Source organism: Aptenodytes patagonicus, chromosome 25, assembly GCF_965638725.1.
Source record: "Aptenodytes patagonicus chromosome 25, bAptPat1.pri.cur, whole genome shotgun sequence".
Classification (NCBI taxonomy): Eukaryota; Metazoa; Chordata; class Aves; order Sphenisciformes; family Spheniscidae; genus Aptenodytes; species Aptenodytes patagonicus.
Window position 1 is genome coordinate 4,971,443 of NC_134973.1, and position 27,618 is coordinate 4,999,060.

General features: G+C 45.9%; 1 protein-coding gene across 3 annotated transcripts in view; it reads left to right on the top strand.

Annotated features, from left to right (window-relative positions):
• The window catches only part of GATAD2A (GATA zinc finger domain containing 2A), a 68,761-nt gene extending 46,538 nt beyond the window's left edge, over positions 1-22,223 (top strand). For 2 of the 3 annotated variants that reach the window (XM_076359584.1, XM_076359585.1), the window contains exons 4-12: positions 7,722-7,851; positions 8,390-8,521; positions 10,079-10,168; positions 12,240-12,371; positions 13,481-13,669; positions 14,533-14,812; positions 15,370-15,659; positions 16,502-16,688; positions 17,636-22,223. In XM_076359584.1, the coding sequence (XP_076215699.1) occupies positions 7,722-7,851; positions 8,390-8,521; positions 10,079-10,168; positions 12,240-12,371; positions 13,481-13,669; positions 14,533-14,812; positions 15,370-15,659; positions 16,502-16,688; positions 17,636-17,766 (1,561 nt within the window). In that variant the 3' untranslated portion in view covers positions 17,767-22,223. The remainder of the gene's footprint in view (positions 1-7,721; positions 7,852-8,389; positions 8,522-10,078; positions 10,169-12,239; positions 12,372-13,480; positions 13,670-14,532; positions 14,813-15,369; positions 15,660-16,501; positions 16,689-17,635) is intronic. The other variant, XM_076359583.1, reaches the window with a different exon arrangement.
• The last annotated feature ends 5,395 nt before the right edge of the window (positions 22,224-27,618 follow it).

Here is a 27,618-nt window from a genome sequence, read left to right on the forward strand (position 1 = left end):
TTTGAATCCTGATGTCTTACCGTGCTTTCAAGCTCTGCTTTGCCTTTCCTCTGTTCTTCATTTCTCCTCTGTTCTTTCCTTCCCCTTAAATACATGAGTTTCCTACCACATTTGCCCTGCATTGAGCATCAGTTGCTTCCAGCTGAGGCTGGGGCTTTCTCCTGGAGCCGTTCTTGGATTGTACTGCCTGCTGCATCACGTTGCATTTATTATACTCCAGATTCAGCTCCCTTCATCTACAGTACACGTTCTGACCGTTTTCCAAGCTGTTTTTTTTTTCCTAGTACTATTTCCTGAACCATACAAAACAAACTAGTTGCATACACAGTACTGGTTAAGCTCACTTCTGGTGTACTCACAGTAAGGTTTGGCAGAGACCACGAGTGATCTTTCTGGACACAGTCGTGTAACTGGCTATCTGGATGGGAGCTGCTGTCCTCAGACAGGTCTACGAGGACAAATTGTCCTCTCTTCTGGAGCAAAAGCATCAGGATCCTTCAGGAGCAGCATACTGTTATCCCAGCTGTAGGAAAACCTTGCTCATAAATAGAGGTGTGGGGTGTTTACAGGCGAGGATACTACTTGACCCTGTGAGCGGCTGCGTTGTGCTTGGTTGTTGCACTGTGCTATCTTAAATCCTCAAAATTATAGTAACTCTCCAAATAGATTACCTCAAAATATGTTTCACTTCAGAATTCTAAAAACCAAGGCTTCTCAGTCATACAAGGAAAGGGAGAGTGAAAAAATGGTTTTGTCACAGCACACAAGTGTGATGGCAGTGGTGAGGGTGATACTGTTAATAAAACACAAATGTAAGAGTTGGCTTCTATCTAGCTATCTATCCCCAGTTCTTGCTTTGTCTTGTTAGCAGTCTTGGGATGAACATGTCCTCTGTAAAGCAAACTGGAAAACTTTTTAGGTAGTTGAACATCTTGCTATTTTTCCTGTTATCTTCTCTATTCGCCCAGAGTGGTGTAAATTAGCATATTAACTGTCTTACTTGTATTAATTGTGGGTTGATCAAAAACAGTTTAAGGCTGGCTGATAAACAGAAATTATTCCTACAGATTTTGTATCAGTTGGGGTCTTATTTAAAAAAAAAAAAAACAACAAACAAACCAACCCCACATTCCAAAACCACTGTATGTATTGTGTCGTCTTCTCGTATTAAGCTACAGAGCCTGGATTTTCCTTCCAATTGAAATACAAGTCTGGGTAAGCCAAAAAAGTCTGCATTTGATAAGTTTGGTTTATTTTCCACAAAAATTGCTTGCACCCATATATTGTCTCCTGATGTGTGGTACACTCAAATATCAAATATACCCACAGCTTTAAGCTCTTGCTTCATGAAATTACATGTGAGCTGGCCTGACTTAAGCCACTGCTTGTTTGCTTAAATGAAAACTGCCAGGGAAGATGAGACTGAAGAGTTTGTAGGCATCCCTGTAGTTAGTGCTCTCAGGCAGATAATCTATCTGAACCCTTTAGTTCCTTCAATTTTAGGTCTTGCTGGTTACGATTCGCATGCTTGACAAATGTTGCACTGCTCTGGAACCTCAGAATAATCATGTTCTCCTTTTGTTCCACAGGATAATTAAAAATAACATCTAATAGAAATTTTTTTGAAATTGTTTGAAAGTTGGCCTAATGGCTGTGCTCTGAATTTTCGTGTTAGGGTTTGGATGCTAAATTTTGGTGCTTTGAAGGATTTTAGGTTGGTTTGGAGGTTTTTTGGTTTGGTGTTGGGGTTTTTTTTTTTGTTTGTTTTGGGGTTGTTTTTGTTTTAATCTGGCCAAATCACATTTAAAACTTCCTAAATGAATGGATTTGATTCTGAAATTCTAACGTATTCTTAAGCATATCAGGATGCAGCCTGTGTTGGCTGACCAAACTCCACTTTACTGGAATTTACTGGGAACAGCGGTCACGGCAGCGCCAGCAAGGAGTACATAGGCTCTTCTCTTCCCATTAGTGAGCCTGGAAATGTGGCACAGACCCATACTTCAGATCTCTTTTTCAGCTTATGTACGTTGTATCTACGCCTCATGGTGTGTGTTGTACTAAAGGATATTGTGACAAAATTGATGCCAAAGTTTCTTGGGGAATTTTAATGTTTTATTTCAAATGCAGATGTAGTTTGATTAAAGCTTCCTTCCTTTATGTTCAGAGGAAGGGATGAAGTTTGTTTTGCTTCAATTTCGCACCACAGTCACTAGATCAATTGCAACTTCTTTGATTCATGTAGATATAACAACTCCAGGAAAAAAAAAAAATCCCCACTGCATTGCTTTTTCTTGCCTTGTTTGTCTTTCTTCCTTGCCAAATATTTTTGGATGAGAGTATACAAGACACTGTTGAATGGACTGAGGCAAAACTGTTGCATATTTGCTAATGCAGATCAAGCTGTAGTCTGAATAACAGTTCTGATGCTTCCTTCGGTTACCTGCAGATGGACAGAATATGGTGGGATACTGCAGGATGGGGCTGTGTAGGGCTCTTGCTCTGCAGTGGGGGAGTTCATGTTTCGGGTCAGTAGTTCCGTAATTTTAACCAAGTAAGCATTGCATTGATGGTTTGGTTTTTTTTTTTTTTTTTTTGGGGGGGGGGGGGGGGTTGCTTGTTGTTTCTTTTGTTTGGTTGGTGGTTGTTTTGTTTTGGTGTTTGTTTTCTTAAGAGTGATCAAAAGGGCGTTTTAGAGCATGGATAAGATCGGGTCTGTAAAATGAAGCTTATTTTTTTGTGTAATGCTTCTGGATCAGTATGAACAAATGCAAAGACTGCTTGTTGCAATATGGGAGCTCTTCTGTTAATGTCGTGAAGCTCTCTGTAAGCTGCAGCACAAGTCCTCTGAAATTAAACCCTCTACCAGAGCCAGGAGTTTCTGGGTGTCTCTTTTTCTCTTACTAGTGTTAAACTTAAACTTTGTCTTCCTTGGTCATGCTTCATTGAAACTTCTGTCTTGCGGGAAGGTGGATCTGTTAGAAAAGTTCAGTCCACCTCGAAATACCTTAGACCTCAGATGTATCATCTTCAAGACAAAAATTGAATTAATCTTCCTCTGGCCCAGCTAAGTGGAAGCAGACCTCCAAGGCTGGATTCGGCCACCTGACCCTCTTCTTTCCTTCAGATCAACAAATAAATACACAGTGTCCCCATGGGAAAGTGGCTTTTTTGTTTGGTTTGGGTTTTTTCTGGAATAGTTGTTGTTCTCTGAATTGCTACAGGATGCTCCGAGACACTAAGGAAAACTCTTGAACAGCGTGATGTGTCTGTCCTTGTGCTCTGAGGTTTTAAAAGAGGATATTGGAGGAAGCGTGGCCTGTTTCTTAGGGTACTTAGTGACTGAGGAGGTCTGCGTCTGATTCCTTACAGCAACTTTCTGCAAGGTCTCTGTTAAATTGTGTTTTATTGCTGTGAATGCTTACATGTATGTATGTAACTGGGCAGCAACCCTGCTTTCATCTTCTAGCGTAGAGTCCAAATGATTGAGACAGCAACACTTATGAAAGCTGAAGGGAGAATAATAGAACTATGTCTTTATTTAGCTAAAGGATATGCCTGATGGCTTCAGAGGATAGAGGTCATAGTATCAGGGCAGTTATCCCAAATTATTAACTGCTGGTGGCAGTATTTTTCTGAAAGTGGTGATATTTCCATTGTCTTTCTTATTTTGAAACATCTGGTTTGAATTTTTTGCTTTACACACAGGCTAACAAAAGAGTAAAGCAAACTCCTTTTTGAAGGAAGGTTGTTTTGCAGAGTTCTGGTCTACATTTCTGGAGTTCAATCTTGTGCCACCTCATTCACTGTGCAGTTGGTTGCGCTGCTGAGGATATAAATCCTGTAATACTGAATAGGAGTTGACTTTGTTGCTGTGGTCAATATGTGTTGCCTTAAAAAAATACACAGTATTTCCCTGCTTCAAGAAGGGTTTTCCTCTGTGAGGTTGTATGTCAACAGACTCAAAATTGGTGTAGGTAGATGGTCCTAAATAGATATGACTATTTAATGCTTTTGTGGAAATACACGATTTTAAAACTCTGAATGCAGTGGTTTCTAATGCAGCTTTTATTAGATCAGCGTCTTATAATGTAGCTGTCAGGAATATCATAATGTATCTTGCAAAAGAGAGAAAGCACACGGGTTTGGGGAAGCCCTTAGATGAAGTACCGTCAGACTAGTGACGGGCAGTCCTGGTCTCGTCTCCTCCTGCTTCACACCCCGAGTAAAGGATGGGGTTTACTGCAGGGCTGTTAGGGGCGAGGTTTTATTTCCTAGTCCCAGATTTCATATCGTGGTCCTACAAAACGGTTTAGGCAGCTTTTTTTTTTTCTTTGTGCAAAGCAGTGGTGTCTTGCATAGACACTTTGCTTCGATGTTGCTCTCTTCCAAGTGCGAGGAGATAACTGGGGGTAACCCCGCAGCAGAGGGGATCCCTGATCCAGGCTGCGGTAGCTCCTTAGCAGAGGTGCTGTTGGTCCGTCTCGGGAAGGGCCTTGGGGGAAGGTGCGTGCAGTATCACGGCTTGGCCAAGCAGCTGCTCTTCACCTTGGCCGGGCAGACCGACGTCCATCCCGGCTCCTGGTGCCCTGGACGTGGTCTGTGGGCTGACGAGAAGCGTTTGCAGCAGCTGCCGGTGCTCGGTCGTGCATCGAGAGCGTGAACGGCCGCTCTCCTTCCGTGCTGCCTGGCTCCCTGGCTGAGCAATCCCAGGCTTGGCCGGCGGGCTGTGAGGTGTGCTCCCCCTCCCCCTAAATTTTGTTGTGTTTTTTTTCAAAGATAGAGTATTCAGATTGCTGATGAATGCAAACTTCCGTTGATCACACTTTGCTGCAGATGTCTTGTCATTCTGTTATCAGCACATGTCGCCATTGAACTAGTTCAGGATGAAGATTTTCCTCCTTGTGGTATCCCGGGAAAGCCCAGGGGCCGGCAGGCGTCGTCTTTCAGCCTGGCCTTCCTCGCCCAGCCTGAAAATAAAACTAGGAGGACTCCATGACGCGGTCCGGTGACTCTCTTGGGGCTGCTTTTTTTGCTGTTTCTTCCTTTTTTTTTTTTCTCCCCCCCCCCCCCCCCCCCCCTTGAAAAACGCCAAGCGACCCTTGGCACGGGTGCCCGTGGCGGGTGGCAGGGACCCCCGGGCATGGCCGCTCCATTTTCTCTGCCGGCACCTGAGCCTGACCTCACCTCACAAAATGAAGGCCGGGCAGCACCGGCTGGGACCGGCCGTTGCCATGGTTTTCGCCGTGGCAGGTCACGTGCCCGGCAGGTCACGTGACCCAGCGGTGGCCCCGCTCAGTGCGGGAGGGGAGAGCCCCGGTGCCGCCATCTGAAGTGGGTTCAGACGCTGCCGCCTCGGCCGGAGGAAAAAACTGGCTGGAGCGCGGCAGCTCTGGTGTGGCCCCGTTGGCAGCTCCCAGGTTCCGCCAACCTCCCTGCGGAGGACGGCCCGATGGCAGCCGGGCTGCTCTCACCGCTGCTTGGAGAGGGGGCGAAGCGTCGCCGATGGTAGAGCCATCTTCTGTAGCCAATTAAGACCCTTCACATCACCTCGTATTTGTGGATGCATTCGGGTTGTAACGTGTTGACCCCGAGCTCTTTGCAGCTTCCCTCCCTGAAATTGCGTGGGCTGGTTCAAGGGTGGAGCCGGGAGAAGAGCCCCTGTGTTTCAGGAGTGGGCTGGTTCAGGTTGCAAGCGCTGGCTGCTCAAATCCCCATGTTTATGTGGTTCTTGGCTTTTTAGGTAACTTAACTGTCCGTGCTTTTCATGAGGGATTTAACCTTAAAGCTTGAGGAGGAATGGCCAGCACTTGACTCCAGTTGAGTCTCAGTCCTTCATGTGGAGCTGCTCTAGCTGTCACCTGAAAAAGGCTCAGCAGTGACGAGCTCAACACATTGGTGCGTTCCCTGCACGCCTGCTGTCCACCGCTGTCGGGAGAAGTTTACCGAGCCAGTTAGAGTTTGGCCCGACCCAGCTACTTCCCTGCTAAGAGCGACCTGAGCCAGTTTGGTGCATTCAGATGCAGGAAGAAGCTTCACCTGTGCCACTGTTAATTTTGAAACAACCTCAGAGTTTAAACGACTCAAGTTTACTGGCTTGCTGTGCCCTCTAGAGGACACTCTACTTTTTTCTTTATTTTTTCCCCTAACATGGAAATTGTATTTTAAAAGTTGGTTTTTGCAGTATTTGAGGCTGTTTTTGCAGTATCCAAAATACCGTTTGACCTGCCCTTAGCGTTTACTGAAGGTGTGTGTTTCGCAAAGCTTACCGGGGTACACAGCTTTTCCGTGCTGTTATTCGGTGTGAATATTCTTTGCATCACTAAATGAGGTAATAAGGATTCATTTCTGTTAATCATTGAATTCCTAATAAATGTGGCATATCAGTTAAGTCTAGAAATTGTTGTTTAGTCTATGAAGCAATTGCCTGATACTTAAAAGTACAAAGTTTATATGCCACATCTTATTTGTGAATAATACAAACCACACTTAAATATTTGCTTCATCTTGCTTGATACAAATTCTTTATGCATTTTGTCTAGTGCATAACTGTAAGCCAGAAGGTTCTTACTGTAAACTTTACTGTTCCTGCTTCTGGTTTTGGGTTACAAGAAAAACAAAACAATTACTTGGGTTACATTCTCCTAAAATTCTTGCTGTCAGCCCTTTCTCAAGCACTGTCGTCGTTTCCTGGGCAGCGCAGAAGACTTCGCTGTCCCGTTCCTGTGAAGCTCCTGCTAAACCTCTCAGCAATCACATGCCGCAAACCTTGCTCTGAAATACTTAACGCTTTGTGGTTTGAAATCCCAAATCCTGGTACCAAAGGAGACCTGGCAGTTACCAGCCTGTGCAGCAGAGGAGAGGCACTGGCGTCTGTTGTCACATCACGTCATCTCTGTCCCTTTTGGTTCACGTAGTTTAAGATTCTGTTCTCGTACGATAATTGTAGGCGATGGAGCCGAGAAGTGATTTATTGTCAGGAATTCAGGTGGAAGGTGCAGCCATCACTCAAGACACTGAGCGTTAAAGCCAATAAAGAGTTAAAATCAATATAAGTCTGGACGTGTTTCAGTGGTTTTCGATGAAGTTGCGTGGATGTGTCTGTCTGTGTTGAGGTTGTTAACAGGTTTCCGCTGTTAGTAACGGAAAAGAATTTAGTAGTGTTGGCGTAGAAAGAAAATAATGCCATAAAGTACTTAAACTTAGGTAAGCGAATAGGTGTGAATTGTTTGTGTTGGGTTTCCCTCAGATTCAGTAACTTGAGTGGGGAAAAGTCAGAACTTACAAATATTTGCATTAGGAAAGGAAAAAGAAAAGGGGGGTATGGTTTTGCCTTTGAGCACATTAAAGAGAAGCAGCAAGTGACCTGTTTGTCCCTGGGTTAGGGGCGGGATGTGGTCTTCCCCTGGTGCAAGCAGAGCCCTGGAAAGCCGCCGTGTCTTCTAAGGGGGGTGAAGTGGCTGACGGAAAAGCTTCTAATTTGAAGGAATTCACCATTGCTATGTGTTGTGGCTGCATCTTGCCTCATGGCAGGCTTGTGCTGGGAAGCTTAATATGCACAAGGAGAATGGAAATTGATTGAACTCATCCAGGTTTATTCAGAATTGAGAGATTCAGGATTAATCTAGCAGGAGGTTGTAAATAATGTTACTCTGCAGCAGGAAGTAGTTGTTTGCTTGTTTTTATTAACTCGTTCTCTGTATTTTTCTTTTGATTTGCAGTGAAATAAAAAGAGAAAAGAGAGTCCCCTCACCGGACGTTATAGTGTTATCTGACAATGAACCTTCTAGCCCTAGAATGAATGGTTTAACAAAAATAGCATTAAAAGAGACCAACACAGAGGCACTCATGGTGAGTCTTCTTGACTTGACACACTTTAAGTTGTGCCATCTAGAAAGAAGAAAACACACCGCTTGCTTCCACAGAGGCACCTGCGATCGCAGGGTCAGGTGGATATGTGGTTTTATAAAGACGGATTTGCAAGCAGGGAATCTTGAAGCTGTTAAAGGCTGCTGTCGTTTTTATTTTCTTCAGGCTCTTACCTCCTTGATTTTTATATGCTTTGAAAGTGCACCTTTTTCAGAATTGGCTTTTTAGTGGACGCGATGTCCCTTTTTCAACACAGCATAACACGGATTTGTTGTCTGACTCTTCATTTGACTTTGTTTACTTACTTTCACTAGCAAAAACATCTCAAACTTTTTTTTTGCCTTTGAGTTCTTTCTCTGTACTTAGTTTGTGTCCATATATCGCAGGCATGTTGGTGATATTAAGACACACATGACAATTACAATGCTGTAAGTTCTTGTCGTAACTTGTATGGTATCTGTCTTTTCCCTCTCCCCCCTCCCTGTTTTCCCATCCTCTATTGCCTTACCTGGCCCTGCAGAAAAGCAGTCCAGAAGAGCGTGAGAGAATGATTAAACAACTAAAAGAAGAGTTACGGTTAGAAGAAGCAAAGCTTGTTTTATTGAAAAAGTTACGGCAAAGTCAAATCCAGAAGGAGACCACTACTCAGAAGGTATTTATTTTCCTACAGATACTTATCTCATCTTTTGAAATGGAGGGGGGGGAAATATAAATAACTGTGGTGGTTGCCATAACCTGTGGAACATAAGATAGCTTTCAAATAAAGCATATCTCACTTTTCATAAAATCTTTATGAAGCTTATAGTGGTTTATCCTGTTAACCATGCCTTCTTGTGGAATTCCTTTTTTTGTCTGGCCAAGACCAAACAACAAGGCAGTTTATCCTATCAGCCGTATTCAACAGCTGAAGACCTTTTTGTTAAAACTCAGATGCATTTATGAATGTAATGTACTTCCAATTATTAAACACTCCGTCCAGTCCTTAGTGCCACGTAGAGATTGCTGAAATACATTTGGAGGAGATTCTTGCAAATGCAAATGTGCTGACAGGGAGAGTTAAAGTATCTGAACCCCAGGCTCTGGGAGCTGGCGGCCAAGGGCTGCATTTGGTGCTGCGTGGCAGAAGCCCAGGTCTGGATTCCAGGTCTTACCAGGTGAAGTAAGTCTGTGGTTAGCTGCACGCTTTCATCCAAAAATCCAGGCAGCCCCTGGGAGGAATGGTTCAGCCCTCCCACCCTGAACTCCCTTCCCTTCCTCCTCTTTTCTCCCCAGCCCTCATCTCGCACAACCACGCGCAATATCCAGAGTGCTGGGAGGAGAACTGTTTTCATCAGAAAAAAAGTCTACCTTTTTTTGGCCAGAGCGGTTGCCTGGTCTGCTTGCTACGTGTGCCGTTCGTGCTGGCACTGAAGGGTAGAGGTGGAGGGTGGCAGGAGAAGAGCAGAAGAGGTTGGGAGGCGAGGGGGCGTGCGAACACCCCACGCGCTGCTATGAAGGCACAGGCTAAATTTCAAGTATCTGTAACAATGGCAACTAAACGATTTTATTTTACAGCGTGTGATGCTGCCTTGATGGATTTTGTGATGGGGGCGATGTGTAGATTAAGTGCACTTCATGGTGCAGATGGATGTTAACACATCTCTCTTGGCTGGTTTTGGTTGTTTTATTGGCGTCTTTCTCCCGGACTTCTGAGTGCTTCAGTAGATGGGATTAAAACTAATGCAAGTACCCGTATCACTCAGCTTGCTGCTGAAAGCTGAGCAATGAGCTCTGGATGTTTGAACTAACTAGGGTGAAATGGCATATCCTAAACTTCTTAATATCTGAAGTCTTCTTCTGAAACTTTTTTTCACTTTGCATTATGCTTGAACCTAGTTAGTTGAGACCAGTAGTAATGGTGGATAAGACTGAAGGGGGCTCTAGGCTGAGACTGCTAAAATAGATTTCCGCATTGCTCTGCTTTTGGGGTATAGACTCTTTTATTTTCCTGGTATAATCTTATCTATACTTACCTAATAATTTCTTCATTTAAATACGCATGTTGAGATGCTTGGAGGGAGAAGGGGATGGGGGAGGGGGAAAACCACAGTCTTTTTGAAGATTCTCTTACTGAGGCGCAAGGAGGTAAACGCTTTTATTCCCTTAGCTTCTGTAATTCTGCTTACACCCTTACACTCGTCTGCTTTCTTTCTGGTTTTTCCTCTTCCAGCCTGCTGGTTCCTCTGGGAGTGCTGTGGCCACCCCTCCGCCCTTGGTGCGGGGACCGCAGAGCGTTCCTGCTGGCAAGCCGTCCCTCCAGGTCAGTGGGGTGGGCCAGGCTGCCAGGTTTAGGGCATGGAGCAGAGAAGAAGGTGCACAGTACAGGAAAGATAGTCCCATCACGTTAATGGCTTGGAGCTAGGTGGAATTTTTTTTTTAACTCCCGAAACCCCACTGTAAGCTTTTTAAGAACGATTGGGGTGGGAGGTAAAAGTAGGATGTCACATGGAGATAACTCTCATAAGCTTATTTTTCAGTGGCTGATCATCCTGATCCACTCTGCTGATAAATACATCCACACTAGTACTAATGACCTTTGGCGAAAGAGGACGCCTTGGAGTTATGTCGTAGAAATATTGTGGCAGCCTGTTGCCGTACCCTCAAGAGACTGAATTGTGCCCTCAGTATGATTAACTGTAAGAGCTGAGTGAATCATATGATTTTCTCTTTTGGCTTGGTGGCTGAATGGCACATGATGGTAGGAAAGATCTTGGTTCACACTAAATTAAATGAAATGTTGGAAAGCCTTGGGGAAGGAAAAAAAAAAAGTAGAGGCAATTGACATCTGTCAACCTAATCTTCCTCTTGAGTCTAGTATCTTGTTTCGCTTTTGATTTAAAACATTTCTGGTTATTTACCTTGGGCTAATTCGAAACAAATTTCAAAACTGCTTCAGCACAAAATGCTCTCACTTGGAAAATGGCAGCTCTTCATTTCAAAATCCCCTAGAATGCTATACTCGAGGGAAGGGGTAAATTTGCTATCCATTTAGGAAACATTCACAAAACCTGAAGCAATTTGTCAGTTGGAGTAATCTCTTCCTTGAGGCAAGTTGCCTTCACTGAAGACAGCACTTTCAGAGGAACTGGACCACGAGTTAAATCTTCAGCAATGACAGTGAAACTTCGGTTGGACAGAGCAGAGAGCTGGGAGCTAAGAATCCAGAATTGAAGTTATTCTATCTAATTTGCGGTGTTTGGGCAAATTAACCTAACCTCCATCTGCTTTTGCTTGACTGTAAAAGCTCTACTAATTCCTGTGTGTAGGAGTTAACGTTTGGTCTTCAGTTGAAAGGCATAACAGAAGTGGATAAAACTTCCCACCTGCCTAAATATGTACGTGTGTGTACACGCGGTAACTCATGAAAGTGGGAGCTTCAGTGTTTTTAGAAGTCTTCACTCGCAGATGATGGTCAGTTTGGTATTTGAGTGAGGGAAGTGGCAAGATGTGTAAAGCCAAATGAATAGGATGGAGAGGTTTGTCGCTCTTGAGCAGCGAGTGCTTCTCAGGCTCGATTGCGTAGTGTTAGTGCTCTGCAGGAGTGTAAGTGGTGCATGAAACCGTATCACCTTTTATAGCATCATGAGAAACTTTGAGGATTTAATGCAGTCTGCGTTCCAAAAAGCATGGGCAGCAATTTTTCAAACTTCTTTAGCCTGATTCCTTTTTCTTTTTCATTTTTTTCCTAAAGTTTTCCCCTTTTCCTGTCTCTTTTTTTCCTCCCCACATACATGCGCATGCCCAGTCTGCTCACCTCCCCGGGTTCCTGCATCTCCAACGTCTGTGTGCCCCGTGCTTCTCCTTGAAGGACAGCAGTTTGTATTTCCCCATTCTCTTAACTCCCCCCCAAAATACACTTTTTTCTTTTTTTTCTTTTTTTTTTTCTTTTTTTTTCTGGACACTAACTGCACTGCAGCCAGCCCGGCCATCTCTTGTCCTACAGTATTTCCACGGGCTCGAGACACATACTGCATCCGTCACACCAGCCAGAGAGGACAGCTGCGCTCGTGTACCCCTGCTCTCGTACTCGGGTTATGGCGTGCCTCTTTGGTGTGTCTCAGTACAGCAGATCTTGAGCTACTGAATTTCAGCGGTGGGAGGGCAGATGAAAATGTTGTTCAGGACTGCTCTTTACCTTTTAAATTCTGTGCAGGATGAGAGAGAACAATCCCCGAGTGTGTAGCCAGACTGCCATCGCGTCTTTACCTATGTCTGTATTGCTGCGTAAGATTTCAGATGCTGCTTTGTCGGCACACTAAGCAGCAGAAGAGAGCATGCGTATGAATATACCGGAACAAAACAATGCGAGTAAACTATCTTCTGTTTTGCAGACCTCTTCTACGCGTATACCAGGCACTGTTATTCCTCCTCCCTTGGTCCGTGGAGGGCAGCAGACTTCTTCAAAATTGGGAACTCAGCAAAACACGCAGATAGTAATGCCACCTCTTGTCAGAGGAGCACAGGTAAGTATTTACCTTAATGCATCTTAACTATTTTCTTAGTCATCTTTCTGCTTGTCTGGAGGGAACCTATGAAGTTCTTGCTGGAATTTCTTAATATGGCTAGATATATTGCTACTGAAAGATCCTGCATCGTTCCAGTTTTGCGTATTGTGTTGTCCCATAACGCTTCCAGTGAAGCATGAGAAAATCCTGTGGTGATGCAGGATGCTGGCTTGCCTGCATAGCTGCCTCCTTTAGCTGCGCCAAAGCAGTTTGTTTGCCTTTCTTATGAAAGTTAATTTACAGGCTTCCAGCTTCACCCGCTTTTTAGGAGAGCAGCAACAGAGGAAATGAAACACAATCCCTCGTTCTTCCATTTTTTCCCCTCATTATTCTTTCTGTCATATCAATTTCACCTTTTCAAATGCTAAAACTCACTTTTTTTTTTCCCTCATTGTGTCTGTCTTACGATTGAGTAAGAGCTGCTGAAATGAGATAGTCGACTGGAAGTCTGAAAGTGCTGCTTTGCAGGGTCTTTATCACCTATAACAGAAAATAGTGGTGTCACTAAAGGAGTAGGAAAGCAATGTTCAATTTGATACTGTCTTCTAAAATTATGACTTCCGTGGAACACCAGGAAAAAAATATTTCCTTGTTAAATGAGGATTTATTTTGCAGTGAAAGGTCTGCTTTTATCTGTTGCGTAGCCAGCATTAAGGAGGAAGGTAGAGATTTGGTATTTCATTTTCTTTCTATTCTGATTATGGAGAAAAACTCATTCTGAGAAATAGCTTTCCTAATGCCTTTAAAATGAAACAGGCTTAACAACTATACATTTGGAAAGAAATTTGACTCAGAAACTTAGGATTTTTTTTTTTTTGGCACAGCTGTTTGGCCGTAATGTGATGGCCTCACACACAAGCGTCTCTTTTCACGTTACGTTCTACTTGTTTCATTTTGACAGAGGGAAAGTGGAAAACATCACATTTTGACGGGGATGTTAATTATCACGCTTTCTTTGCGTTCCCTGCCTTGCCTCATTTCCACTGTCTCATGTCATCCCATTTGACTCCCACCACTTACTTCCCGCTATCTAATCCTCCCCATCGTCCATGGCACCATTGCATCAGCCCATTTCTGTGTCTTCCCAGCAAATCCACAACATCCGACAGCACTCCAGCACGGGGCCGCCTCCGCTGCTGCTGGCACCGCGAGCATCGGTCCCCAGTGTACAAATTCAGGGGCAGCGAATTATCCAGCAGGGTCTGATCCGCGTCGCCAACGTCCCCAACACCAGCCTGCTTGTCAATATCCCACAGGTGAGTTCCATGAGATATTTTGTGCCAAACATAATGTTCATCTCGGAGGAACAGATAAATGGTTTTAATTACTGATTGTTCGGTTACTGTATCTAATTGGTGTGGCCTGCTGTCATCTGACTGATGTGGTTGCTTATTACTGCAGCTATCCTGCTCCTTGTTCTTCCCATGCTTTCTCTGTTCACATTCACCTCCTGTACACAGGAATGAAGAAAAACATTACAGAGTATTGGGAAGAAATATGTATTTCAGTGAACTGAACTTTGTGTCTCGTTTCACATTTGGTATTTCAGTATGAAGCTGTCCATTAGAATATTTTTTTTCCCCTCTCTCTTCCTTAAGACGCGTAAATGAGTGTTCTGGTAAACAGAGCTCAAAATGGGTTAGCACTCCTGTTTGAAACACCAAGAGATACTGAAGCAGCAACTTAACACCTACCACAGATACTGGCATACGAGTGATAAAGGAAACAATTTAAAGTCAGTGCTTTGACAAAATCATAAGGAAAAGGACTCCTTTTTGGTTTGTTTTCTTCAGAATTTCTAAAACTACCTTATAAAAATGATCAGTAAAGAAAAATAAAGTTCTTTAGAAAAAGAATAAGAGCGTTAGACGACAGGTATAGCGTTGCAGTGAATTTGCGTATTGTGATCTGTTTGGTCACCTACAAAAATAAGGTTAGAGGCAGGCGGTTTGGGCTAGTCCCAAGCAGCCAGCCTTTATTGCACACAAACAGCCGCGCGCAGCGTGGGGGCCAACGCTGCTTGCCTCCCTCTCGTCCCTCTCGATGGAGAGGAGCGTGCGTCTCGAAAGCGCCGAACCATCTGGCACTTGTCGCTAAGCTGTGTCGTGTTTCCTCCCAGGCCTCGCCAACTTCAATCAAAGGTACAACCGTGACATCCGCTCAGGCTAATGCTACTACGACCAGCGCCGCTTCCATCGTCAACTCCAACGACTCGCCGGCCAGCCGGCAAGCCGCTGCCAAGCTCGCTTTGCGGAAGCAGCTGGAGAAGACACTGTTGGAGATCCCTCCTCCCAAGCCGCCTGCACCAGAGATGAACTTCCTGCCGAGTGCAGCTAATAACGAATTTATTTACTTAGTCGGGTTGGAAGAAGTTGTGCAGAATTTGCTGGAAACTCAAGGTGAGACAGCGTTAAAAATGTTCCTCAAAGGCGAGGAGAGAACCTTTCCCATCTGGATCTTATCTCAATAGCAGGCAGCAAGGAGTTCCAGGCCTCGCAGGATTAAATTGTCATACTCTTGTCAAATCTAGGATTCACTTCCTTTAATAATTTTCAAATGGTTTTATTTAAAATTCTAAAAAGCATCTAAAAAAATCGTAAAAAAAAAAAAGTTATGATTTCTCATAGGCTAGACACAGATTGTAAAGATTTCTCATAAAATGCATCCAGTTCTCCCCAGAGCTGTTCGCTTCCCATCAGCCACTTGTTTGTCCATCACCACTAAATTCTCTAACCAGTGTCTGAAGAAGTATCTGCTGGATACCTACGCACACACTCACAGAAGTAAAGGGTTTAAAGATTCAGTCGTGCAAAAGGCTTCAGACTGAGGAGAGTTAAGGGGTGGAGGGTTTGCTTTGGGTTTTTTCTTTATGCTGGAATATTCTTGAGGTTTCTCAAGTATTATTCATTCATAGAAGCCACAGGTGGAGCTGAGCTAAGCTGGTTGTATTCTCCAGGTAAAGTTTCGGTTGCTGTATCATCTCGTGAGCCCTATATGTGTGCTCAGTGTAAGACTGACTTCACCTGCCGTTGGAGGGAGGAAAAGAACGGAACCATTATGTGTGAAACCTGCATGACATCAAATCAGAAAAAGGCCTTGAAAGCTGAGCACACTAACCGACTGAAGGCTGCCTTCGTAAAAGCACTGCAGCAAGAGCAGGAGATTGAGCAAAGGATACTGCAACAGACTGCGTCTCCTGTACAGACCAAGTCAGACCCTATAGTGCAGCACCACTCGCTCAAGCAGGTAGGGCTCCGTCCACCAGAAGCCAGACCTTGGTGATGATGGGGCGAAGGTCCCGCGGCTCCGAGCACAAGTGTTTGGTGTGCAGGCACGAAACTGATGCATGAACTCGCTTTATTTAAGCTCCACAGTGTGTGTTGTGTTTGAGTGTAAGCTTAAAACCGGGCTGGCTAAGGTGGTTTTTGTCATGTGGGGACCTGATATTTAAATTATGTTCTGAAGAGCAGAAGAGTGGTGTTTTTCTGCAGGGTCATTGTAATTATCCGGGGTGTTTAACTATCCTGCAAAGTCTGTTCCTGAATTTTTTTTAGGATGTACCAAATGGAAAAAGGTGCTCCGGTGCCAAATACACGAGAGTGAATTGACCCAAGATGGGGGTGGGGGGGGAAATTGGCTTGAGCCAGAAACACATAATGTTGCTTGTGAAGTCCCCCATCCGTGACAGGGACTGGATCTTGCACACCTTGTAAAGCCACCTTTCAGTTGGAGGAAGACAGAAGCTGCTTATGTGCTGCTTTGAGTTGAAATAATCAAAGTACTGGTTATTTAGGACAGGGAAGTAGAGTGCTGCCTGCGTATGGAGATGCTTACACAGCCCGTTTTTTGCTGCTCTGCAGTTTGTTATAACTCCTCATCCTTACAGGTGCTCTCAGAAGCAGAAAGCTGATTCTTATTTTGTTGTAGAGATGTCTTGGAAGTTTTCAGCCCTGAAACTATAGTAATGCATTCCAGACTTGGCAGAAGAAGCCAAGAAAGGAGAGAGGGGCAGTAAAGATTCATCAAGGCTGTTGTACTTCAGAGACGGAAAACTGCTACGCCTGTCTCACCATTTGCTCTCTTGCCAGACTTCTAGCCAGATGTCTCGAGGTCCTCCTGGAGCTCCGCGAGGAGTGTTGCATGCATTTAGCCAGTCACCCAAGTTGCAGAATGCATCGTCTGCAGCAGCACTTGGGAGTAGGCCAGGTAAGCATGCTGAGAGACCTGTCAGCAAGGGCAGCGCTGCCGCCTGGAAGAAGACTCCCATCAATACAGGTAGATTTTTCTCTAAAGTTTCTTTTCTTTGTACTTACTAGCTGCACTCTGTCCAACAATCATAGTTCTTTGGGTAAGGATGCTTTCTCTTTGACACTTCCTGCATGAAAGCCCGATGGTACCGAGGCTTTGCTCTTAGTATTGTTGTTGGCACTTGCTTTTGGTGCAGCTTACGCTCACCAAAAGGGGCAATCAGGTGGTGCTACCGAATAAAAACTACTGCTTTGCGCATTTATAAATAGCCTAAATAGCTGTAATGTCAGACTGTTCGTCGCTGAGTCTGTACACACAGCCAGTGCCGTGCTGCAGGAGTTTGTCATTCGTTCCTGGGAGTTTAATTCAGTTGTTTAATGTTGACTGGTGTTTTCTCTTCGCTGAAAGCAATGTACAGTCAATAGATGTTTTTGCTCTAGGTAAGGCTACGGTGCACGCTCCCAGTGTTCCTCAGGATTTGAAATAACTAAAGCTGTTGCTTTGAACAGATGGAAATTATACATTCTAATCTAATCTTTTTTTTATATATAAGAATCTGACTTGAAGAGTTGTTTGTTTTCTTAAATGATAATTAGGATCTCCAGGAAGGAAACACTGTAGCAACTAGCACTTTTGTGATCTACTTTCTTGCCCAGTATTGAATGGATTTCTTTTGATCTCTTTATTCCTAACAGCTTAATTTATCATTTGAAACATAATTTCATTGCAGAGACCTCTAGCCTGCTCAAATCTTCATTTCTGGTACAAAATCTTGCTCCTATTTGTTCAGATGATTTTGGAAGCTTTAATCTTCTGAAGGTGTCTGACCTTTGTGGCCAGTAGTGCCCCATGCTCACTTAGATGATCCGTTTTCACGTGGGTGAAATAAGAGTAGTGTGTGTTTGCCGCTGTTTTGTCTCATGTTTTTATCATACTGTGACACTTGTTCTCTCTCCTCTTTTATATCTCGTCAGGTGGGGCTTTACCTTTTGTTAACCCTAGTTTAGCTGTGCACAAGTCGTCTTCAGCAGTAGACCGCCAGCGTGAATATCTCCTGGATATGATTCCCCCACGGTCCATCCCACAGTCTGCCACGTGGAAATAATGCAGAGGAACGCCCGAGAGGAAGACTTTTCCTGTTTCTGCCATCCTTTTTATACCACAATTACAGTGGAATCTGCTTTAATCCCAGCTGGATATGCCCCAGGCTTTATAGGATGCAAGAAGACCACTCCTCATCCCATCGAGTGCTGCTGTCCCTGCTATGAGAAAATGACACCGCGTGGGTGGGAAAGACTTGAGCTCATTTGGTTATCAGATTCTTATGATTGACTGATGATGAAGGCTGTCAGGGAAGGGGAAGAATTCTTCTTTTTTTTTTTTTTTTTTTTTGGCTTTATGTATTTAGTTTGGATTTTTTTTGTCACCAGCACAAAAGGAGGACTAAACGACTCTCTGCCTTCGGTTTCTTTATTAATAACTACCCATTCACCAGGAACATGGTGTTCGTTCGCGATCGAGCATGGATGTCAGTTCAAGGAGAGAGGAATTTCAACCCAATCTTGCAGATGCATTTAGTGAGCCGAGTTTCACGTTTGCTTTTCTTCCCTGCCCCTCCTCCAGCCAGGAAGGCAGTCTACAGATTATAATGATTCAAAATCTTCTGATGATGAGCTAATGATAAATAAGTGCAAACTCAAATTCCAGTTGAGTATGTTTTGTTGTTTTGTTTTGTTTTTTTTTCCTAAGGGACTGGCTGCCACCAAAACTTGTCTGGTAGATGGGAACCAGTGCAGGAGTCTCTCACTTTTGTTGGATTCTGTTTTGAATAGACTTTGAACTGTTGGTAGTCTAAAATCTAATTTACTGAATAGACAAAACCTTTGTTCAGTCTGTCTAATTCAGCGAAGAGCAGTTGGGCCTTTCATATGTTCCCAGAGACTTAAAAGTGAAACTGTTTTTGATTATTTTCTTTTTGGAGGGTTTTTTGTTGTTGTTGTTTTGAGCAATTTTACTCAAAAAAGAAAAAAGAAAAAAAAAAAAAAAAGGAATTCCAGAAGCTGCACGCAATCAGAAAGGGCGAGTGGAGGGGGCAGGGGACCGGGAGGCTGCCGCCAGGTCGCAGGCTCCTTCCTCTGCCGATACCTGCCGAGACGCGGCCGTTCCTGGTCCGTGCTGCGGCGGACAATGACCGTGCCAGCACGTGTTGGGCACGTTGGGGGCAGGACTGCCTACCCTGATCCCTCTAGAGCTCCGTTCTTCCAGGCGTACCAAGCATGCTCCTCTGTCCATCACTTCAGTATTTCATTTTTGATAGAGCTTTAGGTAACCCTGCTTTAAGGACAGGTTTCTACGTGGTTTTAATATATTTTGGGAATTCCACAGGTTAAACCCAAATCTATCAGGTCCAGGTGGTGGTTTTTTTTTTTCTTTCTCGTCATCTTCCCTCCTTCTTCCCTGTGCTTCTCCCAAATTAAAGTTGAATTCAAGTGGCAGAAATACATGCCTTACTACTTATGTTGCATATCAGTACTAGAAGTAGTGCTGATAAGAATTATTTGCAAAATTATATATATATATCTATATATCTATATATAAAAGAAAAGGGGGGGAGGGGTTACTATTCAGTCTATGCTGAATCTATTTTCTTAGCAGTTGCTGTTAGATCTAACTTTAAACCAATAACTGTATAGGGTTGTCCCCCTTCAGATCTAACTATCGCATAGTGAAAAAGAAAACTCGTTCATTTTAGCCCCTCTTCTGTTGTGTGAATATCAGTATTTAGATACTTTGAAAACTGTTCAGTAGGATAGAAAACCTAGTTTTGCAAAATGGTATTTGTTGCTGTATAAAGCCCTAGAATTTCAATTTGACTTTGTTTTTTGTTTGTTTTACAAATGTATATTAAGAGCTAAATGGGGATGAGAGGAATTGGTTTGAGTTTTGAATTTTTCTTTTCATTCCAAGATATTTTGGATTGGGAGATGTGGAGAGAGAAATTGAGTGCATTTTATTTTTGCACTTTGAAATATTATGGAAGAGTTTCAGTTCCTTACCTGCGTGGAGTTTTTTTGGGGTTTTTTTTCCTCTCTTCTGACAAATGCCTGCATTATCTCATCATTGATGCAGATGTCTAGCCCTGTTAAATCACCTGGGAAGAGTGCATTTGTTCAAAAAGAACAAGCAAAACTTCTCAAACTAAAATTCAAATGCCTTTTTGGGAAGCCTGGACAACTTCACAATTTCTTTCCAGTGTTGGGGTAGCTTCAGCTGATGCTGGAAGAAAAAGGGGAATGGAAAGAGGGGCAGAAGTATTCAACTTGCCTGTTTCAAAAGCGATGTCAAAACCTTTTTGGATACTGCCAGTTCAGTACAGCAGCTCGTAAATTTTAATTTCAGCACAATGGATAGGGGAGACTCAAAATAAGCCTTAAAATAATTGAGAAGACTTATTTTAAGATTTGGAACTGAAAATAAAAACGAGTTTGCATGTACTGTCTTACAAACCTTGCTCCCTCAGCAATGCTAGACCGCAGTCTGTCTTCGTTTAATGTAGAATAAAACCCCACAAATATTAGCTGAAGTATTGGGGTAGAATTATTTTGAAGGCTGTGTAAGCGAACAGAAAATATTACACGGATATTTTGGCTGTCGGGATTCAAACCAGTTTTGACATTGTTTTTAATCGGTGGTTCTTGGAGTGTTGCAGGTAACTTAGAGGATACATTTATTGCATATGTGCTTTAGATAAATGCACCAGGAAAAGACTTAAGCGGTATCCGTGTGTTAAATGCCAGAAGGGTTGCTTCTTCCTTTGTAGTCAAAACTGCATATTCAGTTGAGCAGTGTTGAACTGGGCTAGTTAAGGTACCATGCTAGGGTTAGATAGTTGTTAAAACACTTGCTGCAGTCTTTCCAGATCTCCTCCTCCCCATCTGTACGTTCCCCTTCTTGCAGGAAAAAAAAACCCCGAAAAACCAAGCAACAAACAGAAAAGCTCAATTGGATGGAATATTCACATAACGGTGTTACACCCCAAAGGTTAAATCGTTTGGGAATTGTGAAGGGGGGGGGGGTTAGACACACTTTTAAGAACAAATCTTTGGTTTATTTCTACTGCTGTCATGTTTGGGATTCCTGCCTCCGTAAGGGCTATTAGTTCTGCCGCAGAGCTGTCCGAAAGTCACCTCATCAGCCCTCTCCCGGAAAAAGACCATTTTACTTAAAGCTCCCTCAGAACAAGAGACTGAACGTGCTGCTCGACAGTCTAGCCTGTAAATCGGTATCATTCAGGTGGAGTATCCGGCATCGTGTCCCGTTTTCCCCGACCCTCCACTGCTTCGCTGCAAACTGCTGCATGAGCTGGTTTGAGATTGCTCAGATGCTGCTTGCTTCCCCCCTCTCCTGGGGAGAGGGTTAGAGCAGCGTTGGTTCTTGCAAGCCATATAACCTTTCTTTGAGACGTTGCGACTACAAGATTTTATAATACAGTAATAATGAAAATGACTATTGTACTTAGATTTTAGCAACTTGTGAAATAAACCCCGGATTTTCATTTGAAACCCGTGTTGCAATTTGGGAGCTGTGTGGTGTTTTGTTTTGGTTTTTTTTTTTTTAATTTTATTTTTTTATAACCTAATTTATTATCTGTTTGATTTCTGAGCGCGGGCGAGATTGCAGTCCTTTTGCTCAGAAACACGGCAAGTGGCCTGGTTGAACCTTTTATTTTTATAGCGCAGTCAACTTGGACGGCTTTTCCAGTTCGTGTAAAGGGTGACTTTGCTGATTTTTGTATTCTAGGGATTCCTGTAAATGGCATTCCAGCTGTAATTGTGAGGAAGACTCTTGGTTAATCTTAAATTCGAGATAGTTTGGGGTTGGGGGGGGTTTCTATAGACATTTTTATCATCGTTTAAGGAATTGTTCATTTACCTCTGAATTCTCAGACCTAGTTGTCACTTTTTTTTGTTTGTTTGCTTAGTAAGGAGAAAAAAAAAAAAGACCAAAGTGCAGTTCAGAATGGAAAATGGGGGACAGAAACGAAAATGGGCTGCAGAAGTGAGCAGAGCGGAGCAGGCTTAGGCAGGTCTCATCAGAAACCCTATTTGGCTCATTTGTCACTTTCTCCTTTTGGAAGGAGGGGGCACAGAAGGCATTTTTTTAATAATAAATATATAAATATATAAATATATATATAATGCAAAAAGACCTCAAGGAACCGCAGTAGTGTTTGTCTGCTTAAGGCAGAGTTACGCTGTATATTGCATTTAGCGAAATAACTTGCATTGTGCTTTTTTTAAAACGAGGAGAAAAAAAAAAGAAGAAGAATTTATAATCATCTAACAAAGGAGTGTAACAGAGTAACGTTACGCCAGCGCAGGGTATGTTTTTGTCACTCGTATTTATTGTGACTCTAAATCTTTGATAATAAAACAAAAATTTAAAAAAAAATTCCCACTAAAACCTGATAGTCTCAATGGCGGAAGAATCTGAAATCGGTAACTGTATATTGTATTGTGAGGGATTTTTAGTATTTGAATGACAATAAACAAATGGACAAACTGTTGGGTCTGCCTCTGATTTCGAGTGTATCGGTTTTGAGAGACGCCTTGTTTTGCACCCCGCGCCTGTCGGTGAGGATGCGCGAGATGAGGTGGTGGTCTGCCCCTTTCCTCTGGGGAGGGGGCAGCTGCTTCCCCCAAAACAGGTGATGGGAGGAGAACGGACGGGGGCGGAGAAGATGACGTCTACGTGGGATTCTACGGATTGAAATTCAAAGGCAGAAACGGATTAAGCGTCCTCACAGATGCCGCCTCTGGATGCAGACAGGGCCCGCGCGCTCTCCGGCCAGAAACGAGACACAAACGCCTCGTCAGCCTTTCTTCTCCCCCTGGAACTGCTGCTCTCCGCCCCTCGGTTACCCTTTTCTCCTATCCGTTGTACGTGTCCTGCCGTAAAACCTTCACCTCCCGCGTACGCGAGCCGGAGAAGATGAAACAAGCTGCCTGCGTTCTGCCCGCATGCCACGGAGCGGGCTGGGAGCCGGAGGGCTGCAGTTGCGGTCACTCTGCCACTCCAAAACTGGGAGTTTAACCCCATGTTCCTCCTGAAATACTTGAATGCGTTAACAAGTTTATTTAAATACTCCAGGCTAACTCAAGAGGCCAGTGGATCGCTACCCTCTGGGAGGGGAAAGGGGAGATGTAGATCGCAAACTTGAACAAGAACGTTGCCAAAATCTTTTTGGCCCCAACTCTGGATAAAAACAAAGCTGTCGGAGCATCGCTCAGCAGTCTGGGAAGTGCCGCAGACGCGATGCGTAGCCAGTCTCGTCGCACCTGGGTCTCTCCTGGTACTGGCAGTTCCCCAAAGCCGTTCCCCTTGTCTTTCGGCTCACGGTGGTTTGCAGCAAGGCGAAGAAACGCGGCTTTGCCGACAGCCCATGCTCTGGAGTTGCTTGTTTGGAGGGAGAGAGGGAAGAAGGGGCACGGTTCCTGCTCTAGAACGAATCCCAGCTTGAGGGGAGAGAAAAAACACTTTTTTTTTTTTTTTTCAGCTCAGGTTTCCATATGCAGCGTGTGCGTTTGTATTGTCAAGGGCAAGACTGCAACGGTAACTCGGGATTCATGCACGGGCTGGATCGAGCCCTGGGCGTCGGTCGGTCACACTAAGCTGGAATCCCCCCCGATCCTCATCGGGCATCCCAGCCTCATCCTGCCAGAAATACTCCGATGGCTGTTTCCAGCCGCGGTCCAGAGCCACTGCCCTGTGGTAAGTGGGAAGATGCCGTTTCAAGGAAGAAGCGACGGTTGCCGTCTGGCTGTGTTCTGGCGAGCCTTCCTGATGGGAACGCTTCAACCCGCCAAGGAGGAAAAGCGGCTCGTTCTGGGTGAAAGCAGGAATAACTCGTTTTGGCGTCCTAAACCCTGATTTTTGGAACTGCAAGAGCCGACGCCATGGGAGGAGTGTCCCGCAGGTCCTGCTGACGGCCTGCGGGCGGCAGAGCCAGCAAGGAGGAGGTTTCAGCGCAGGGCAGAGCCCCTTCCCTGCAAGGGAAGCCTTGTTTTACGGGCGGATCTGCACCGACAGCCCCGAGCGGCGTGGGGCAGCGCGGGCAGGCCCGGGTCCCCCCCAGCCCACCTCGCCTGGCTCCGCTGGATGCAGCTGGGTCAGCTTTGACCTGAACACCCCGCTGCGTTCACAGACGGTTGAAATGTTTGACCCTCGGGGGGAGGGAGGGGGGGATGGTTTTTGGGGTCCTTTACAAGCTGCTTTTGGCCTTCTAGAATTGGGAAAAAAAAAAATCTCTAAATTTCTGCGTATGCAAGTTCAGGAACCAGTTTAATTCAAGCTATTTCATTTTCCTCAAAGCTGTTTAATTGCTGTGCTGGTGAAGGCTCTTGCCGAGGAAGTCTTTTTATGCAAAACTGCTGAAGTGCAAGCGATTAGCAGTAGGCTATTTTGGTACCAAAACCATCGAGCTACGGTGGATTGAAGCGGTAGAAGATGGCAATATCTGAACCTGGCAGGCTCCGGGGGGGGGGGGGGGGGGCAGCTGAACCAGATAACGTTGTAGAGAGGTCCTCTACTGCAGGCTAGCACCTCAAAAGTCACAGAGGTGATTCTGTCGTGCTAATTGTGTGCGCCGATTTAGATATCGCTGGTATCGGAAGGGTTAACTCCACTACACTCCACCCTGGAAAAACTCCCCGTACAGGGGCTGCGGTAGGAAATGCAGCCACTGGAAATTACAGGTCTGCTGCCCCCAGCAGCCGGGGCAGGGGCTGAGCCCCTCGGCAGGAGGAGGAGGAGGAGAAGGAGGGGGCCCTCCTGTGATGTGATGAGATGAAACGCATCACCTTCAGAGCACTGAGAGCCGGGAGGATTTGAATCCCTCCTGACGACCGTGGCAATACTGTCCGCGACCTGTTTTATTCCCATTCCCCACCAGCTACACGGGAGCTTTCCCCTCCGCTTGTCGGGGCTTGCCCCGTGGCTCGGCCCGCTCTGAACCCCCAGCTCTGCTCCCCGCCGAGGGGATCCCCTCGGGAGCAGAGAGGCTTCGGGTTTCCTTTCGACCTTACAAATGCTTGGCCGGGTCCCAAAAGTGGCAGCGTGATGCGGCTGCCGTGTAACAGCGGGGCAGGATTGCATCAGCTCCTGCTTCGGAGCCAGCTGCGGGGTCTCACCTTGCTTGAGACAGCGGGGAGCTGCTCCCTCGTGTCCTGCACCTCGATGCCCTGTCCTCGGCCAGGGAAAGAAGAAAAGCTTAGGCTGCGATCAATACGGTCGAAAAAGGGAAAGTTTGGCTCTTTAAATACCTTCTTTGCTATTAAAGATGAATTATGTGATGAAAAGAGAGCCCCCCTTCATCGTCACAGCCGCAGTAGGTTTAAGGCGTACCAGGGAGAGACGTCTAAAAACCCTTTTAAACACAAGTAAAATGCTAAAAAGCTGTTTTTCGTGTCAATCCCCCACTCCCCTCTCCGGACTTTGGCGGTGATGGGGGAAAGCGGCAGTCGATGCGGTTTGGGGCATCCCGAACTGGAACACGTGGGACGGCTCAGGGCAGGGAGCGGGGGGGCGAGGGGATGCTGGAACCAGCCGAGCCATCTTCCTCCAGGTGAATCGGATGGGAAAATTGAGGTATTGCTTAGCAAAAGCCTTAATAATTGCCTTAATAATGATTATTTGAATGAGGATTTCTATTCCGAAGGATGAAAGTTGTTTATTTAAAAAGGAATTTGTCAGGCAACCCAAGCTGTGAAATAATGACTTCTGTAAAACAAAACAACTTTTGTTTGTTCCCTTTTTGCAGTAACAAAGCCTCGCTTTTAAGTCAGGCTTAAAAGCAGGAGAGCGCATGGCACGTCAGCCCTCGGGTGCTCTTCCCCGGTGGCCATCGTCCTGCAGAGAAGGGACCGACTCCTTGAAGTCTGCTGCTAAAATTAGCGCCAGGTCTGAGCCTCCTGCTCTGCTAATTACAGGTCTGTGAGATAAGTGGGTGGTGTGCTACAAAACCGGCTTCTCCCGTGTTTCAGAATGGCCGGGATGGAGCTGTTCGATGGGATTTATGAGGTTTTGAGTTGACAGCCCTAGAGAAGGGTAAATCGGGGTTTGTGGGTTCAAGTGATACGTGGAAACCTCATCAAATGTGTTCCTTCCCCCTGCGATGCAGAAATAATCCCATTTATGCAAGCCCCATCCCGGGCACTCAGCACTGCGCCCATCGCCTGAGCTCGGGGCGGCCGGCACGCCGACCCTCGCTCCGTCTGCTCCAAAGACCCCGACCCGGCTCGTGCACCGTCCTCGGCGTGAGCCAGCTCCTCCTGAAGCGGATGCTGCGTGGTACCCGCGTCGCCCCAGGCTCTCGTCTCGGGGGAACTGGGGATTCGGGGGGGGATTATAACCCCCCGTGGATGTAAGACCCCAACCCGAGGCAGCCCCTCTTCGCTGGGCGGCTCTTTTATATCAAGGAATGTTATTCCCAGCGGTTCCCGTATCGTGGTGCTGCTCCTGCCTGTGCTGCCTGCTTTTCGAGAGCTCTGCAGTGATGCACCTCGCAGGTAGGGAGATGTCACCATGGGGTTGGTTTTTTTTTTTTGTCGGTGCACCAGGTTTGCGACGCCGGGGTGTTGCTCCAGGCCGTCCCCCCGGCACCCTTCTCCCTGGCTGCAGGGGAGCCAGCAGAACAAAACCCGATGGGTTTGCGTCTTCCGGCAATTAGCGGGCGGCATGAAACATCCCGGCACGCCTTTGCACGGAGCTAGTGGCCGGGCAGAGCTCTGGCCTCGGTTTTCCCTGTGGATGGAGTCTCCCTCAGCCTTGAGCTCCCCCCCTCCAGCCCGGGAGCCCCCAACCCTGGGGGTCTCGGGGTCCTGCAAAGCCACCAGACCTGGTCGGAGTTAAATGCAGAATTTTGGCTTCCGAGGTGGAAGGGAGCCGGGGGCTTTGGGCTGCTCAAGGATGGGGTTTCTCTTTGTAAATGAGCTGACTGATCTCTCCTGCTTTTCTTCTCCCTCCCCGTGCACAGCCAGGCTGGATCAGGGAACGCGCGTAGGTGTCCTGCCAAAGTCACGCCAGCTTCGTTAGGATAATTTGCCGGCAGAAGAATCCCCAGGTAAGCATTAAACACTCCGAACCCAGAAACAAACCCCGTCTGCTGGGAAATGAGGCTGAATTTCTTCCTCTTCCCCTTCCCCTCGTCCTGCATCTTTAATTCACCCCCTGAATCGTACGCCCCCGTCCTCCAGATGTGGCTTTGGGGGTTTTCTCCAGCCTTTCCCTGGTGTGTGTGGTGGGGCTGGAGCATGCACTGAGTCCAGAGCTGGTCCCAGCCATGCCCTCGGTGATTTCCCTGTTAGATTACATCCTCCCCCACCAAAAAAAAACCCCCGCACTGCCTCCCCATCCCCTCCACACCTTCGTTTCCCTGGCTCATTAGCTCAGTGAGCTTAATCATGAGCCAGCGATGGCTTTCTATCTTCTCAGAGCGGGGAAAAGAAAAGGAGCAGGAGGTTTCCATCAGCCCAGGCATGGTGGGGAGCAGCCGCCGCAGGGGTGGCCCCCCTGGGAGTGCAGCCTCTTCTCTGGAGCATCCTCAAAGGGAAAACCTCAGAGTCCCAGGGGAGTGGGAGCTCAGCGCCCGACCCCGGAGCGCACAGGGACCCGTTGGGGTGATGAAGGGACCACACGCGAGTTGGGAAACGGCTCCTGGCGTGGGAACGCGGCTGGGGAGCGGGAACCCCCCCGGGGCAGCCGCAGCTCGAACCACGGCAGCGGAGGGGGATGAGGTTTGACTGTGCTCTGGATGGATTCAGTGCTCTGAGCGTGAGCAAAGCTAACAGCAAGGGAACGAAGGGGGTATTTTGTTTTCTCAATGGGCCAAGCAGCTGCTGGAGACCTGGATTTGCGGTTGTGCCCGAAGGTGCAGCTTATTCCGGGGGCACCCACTGGG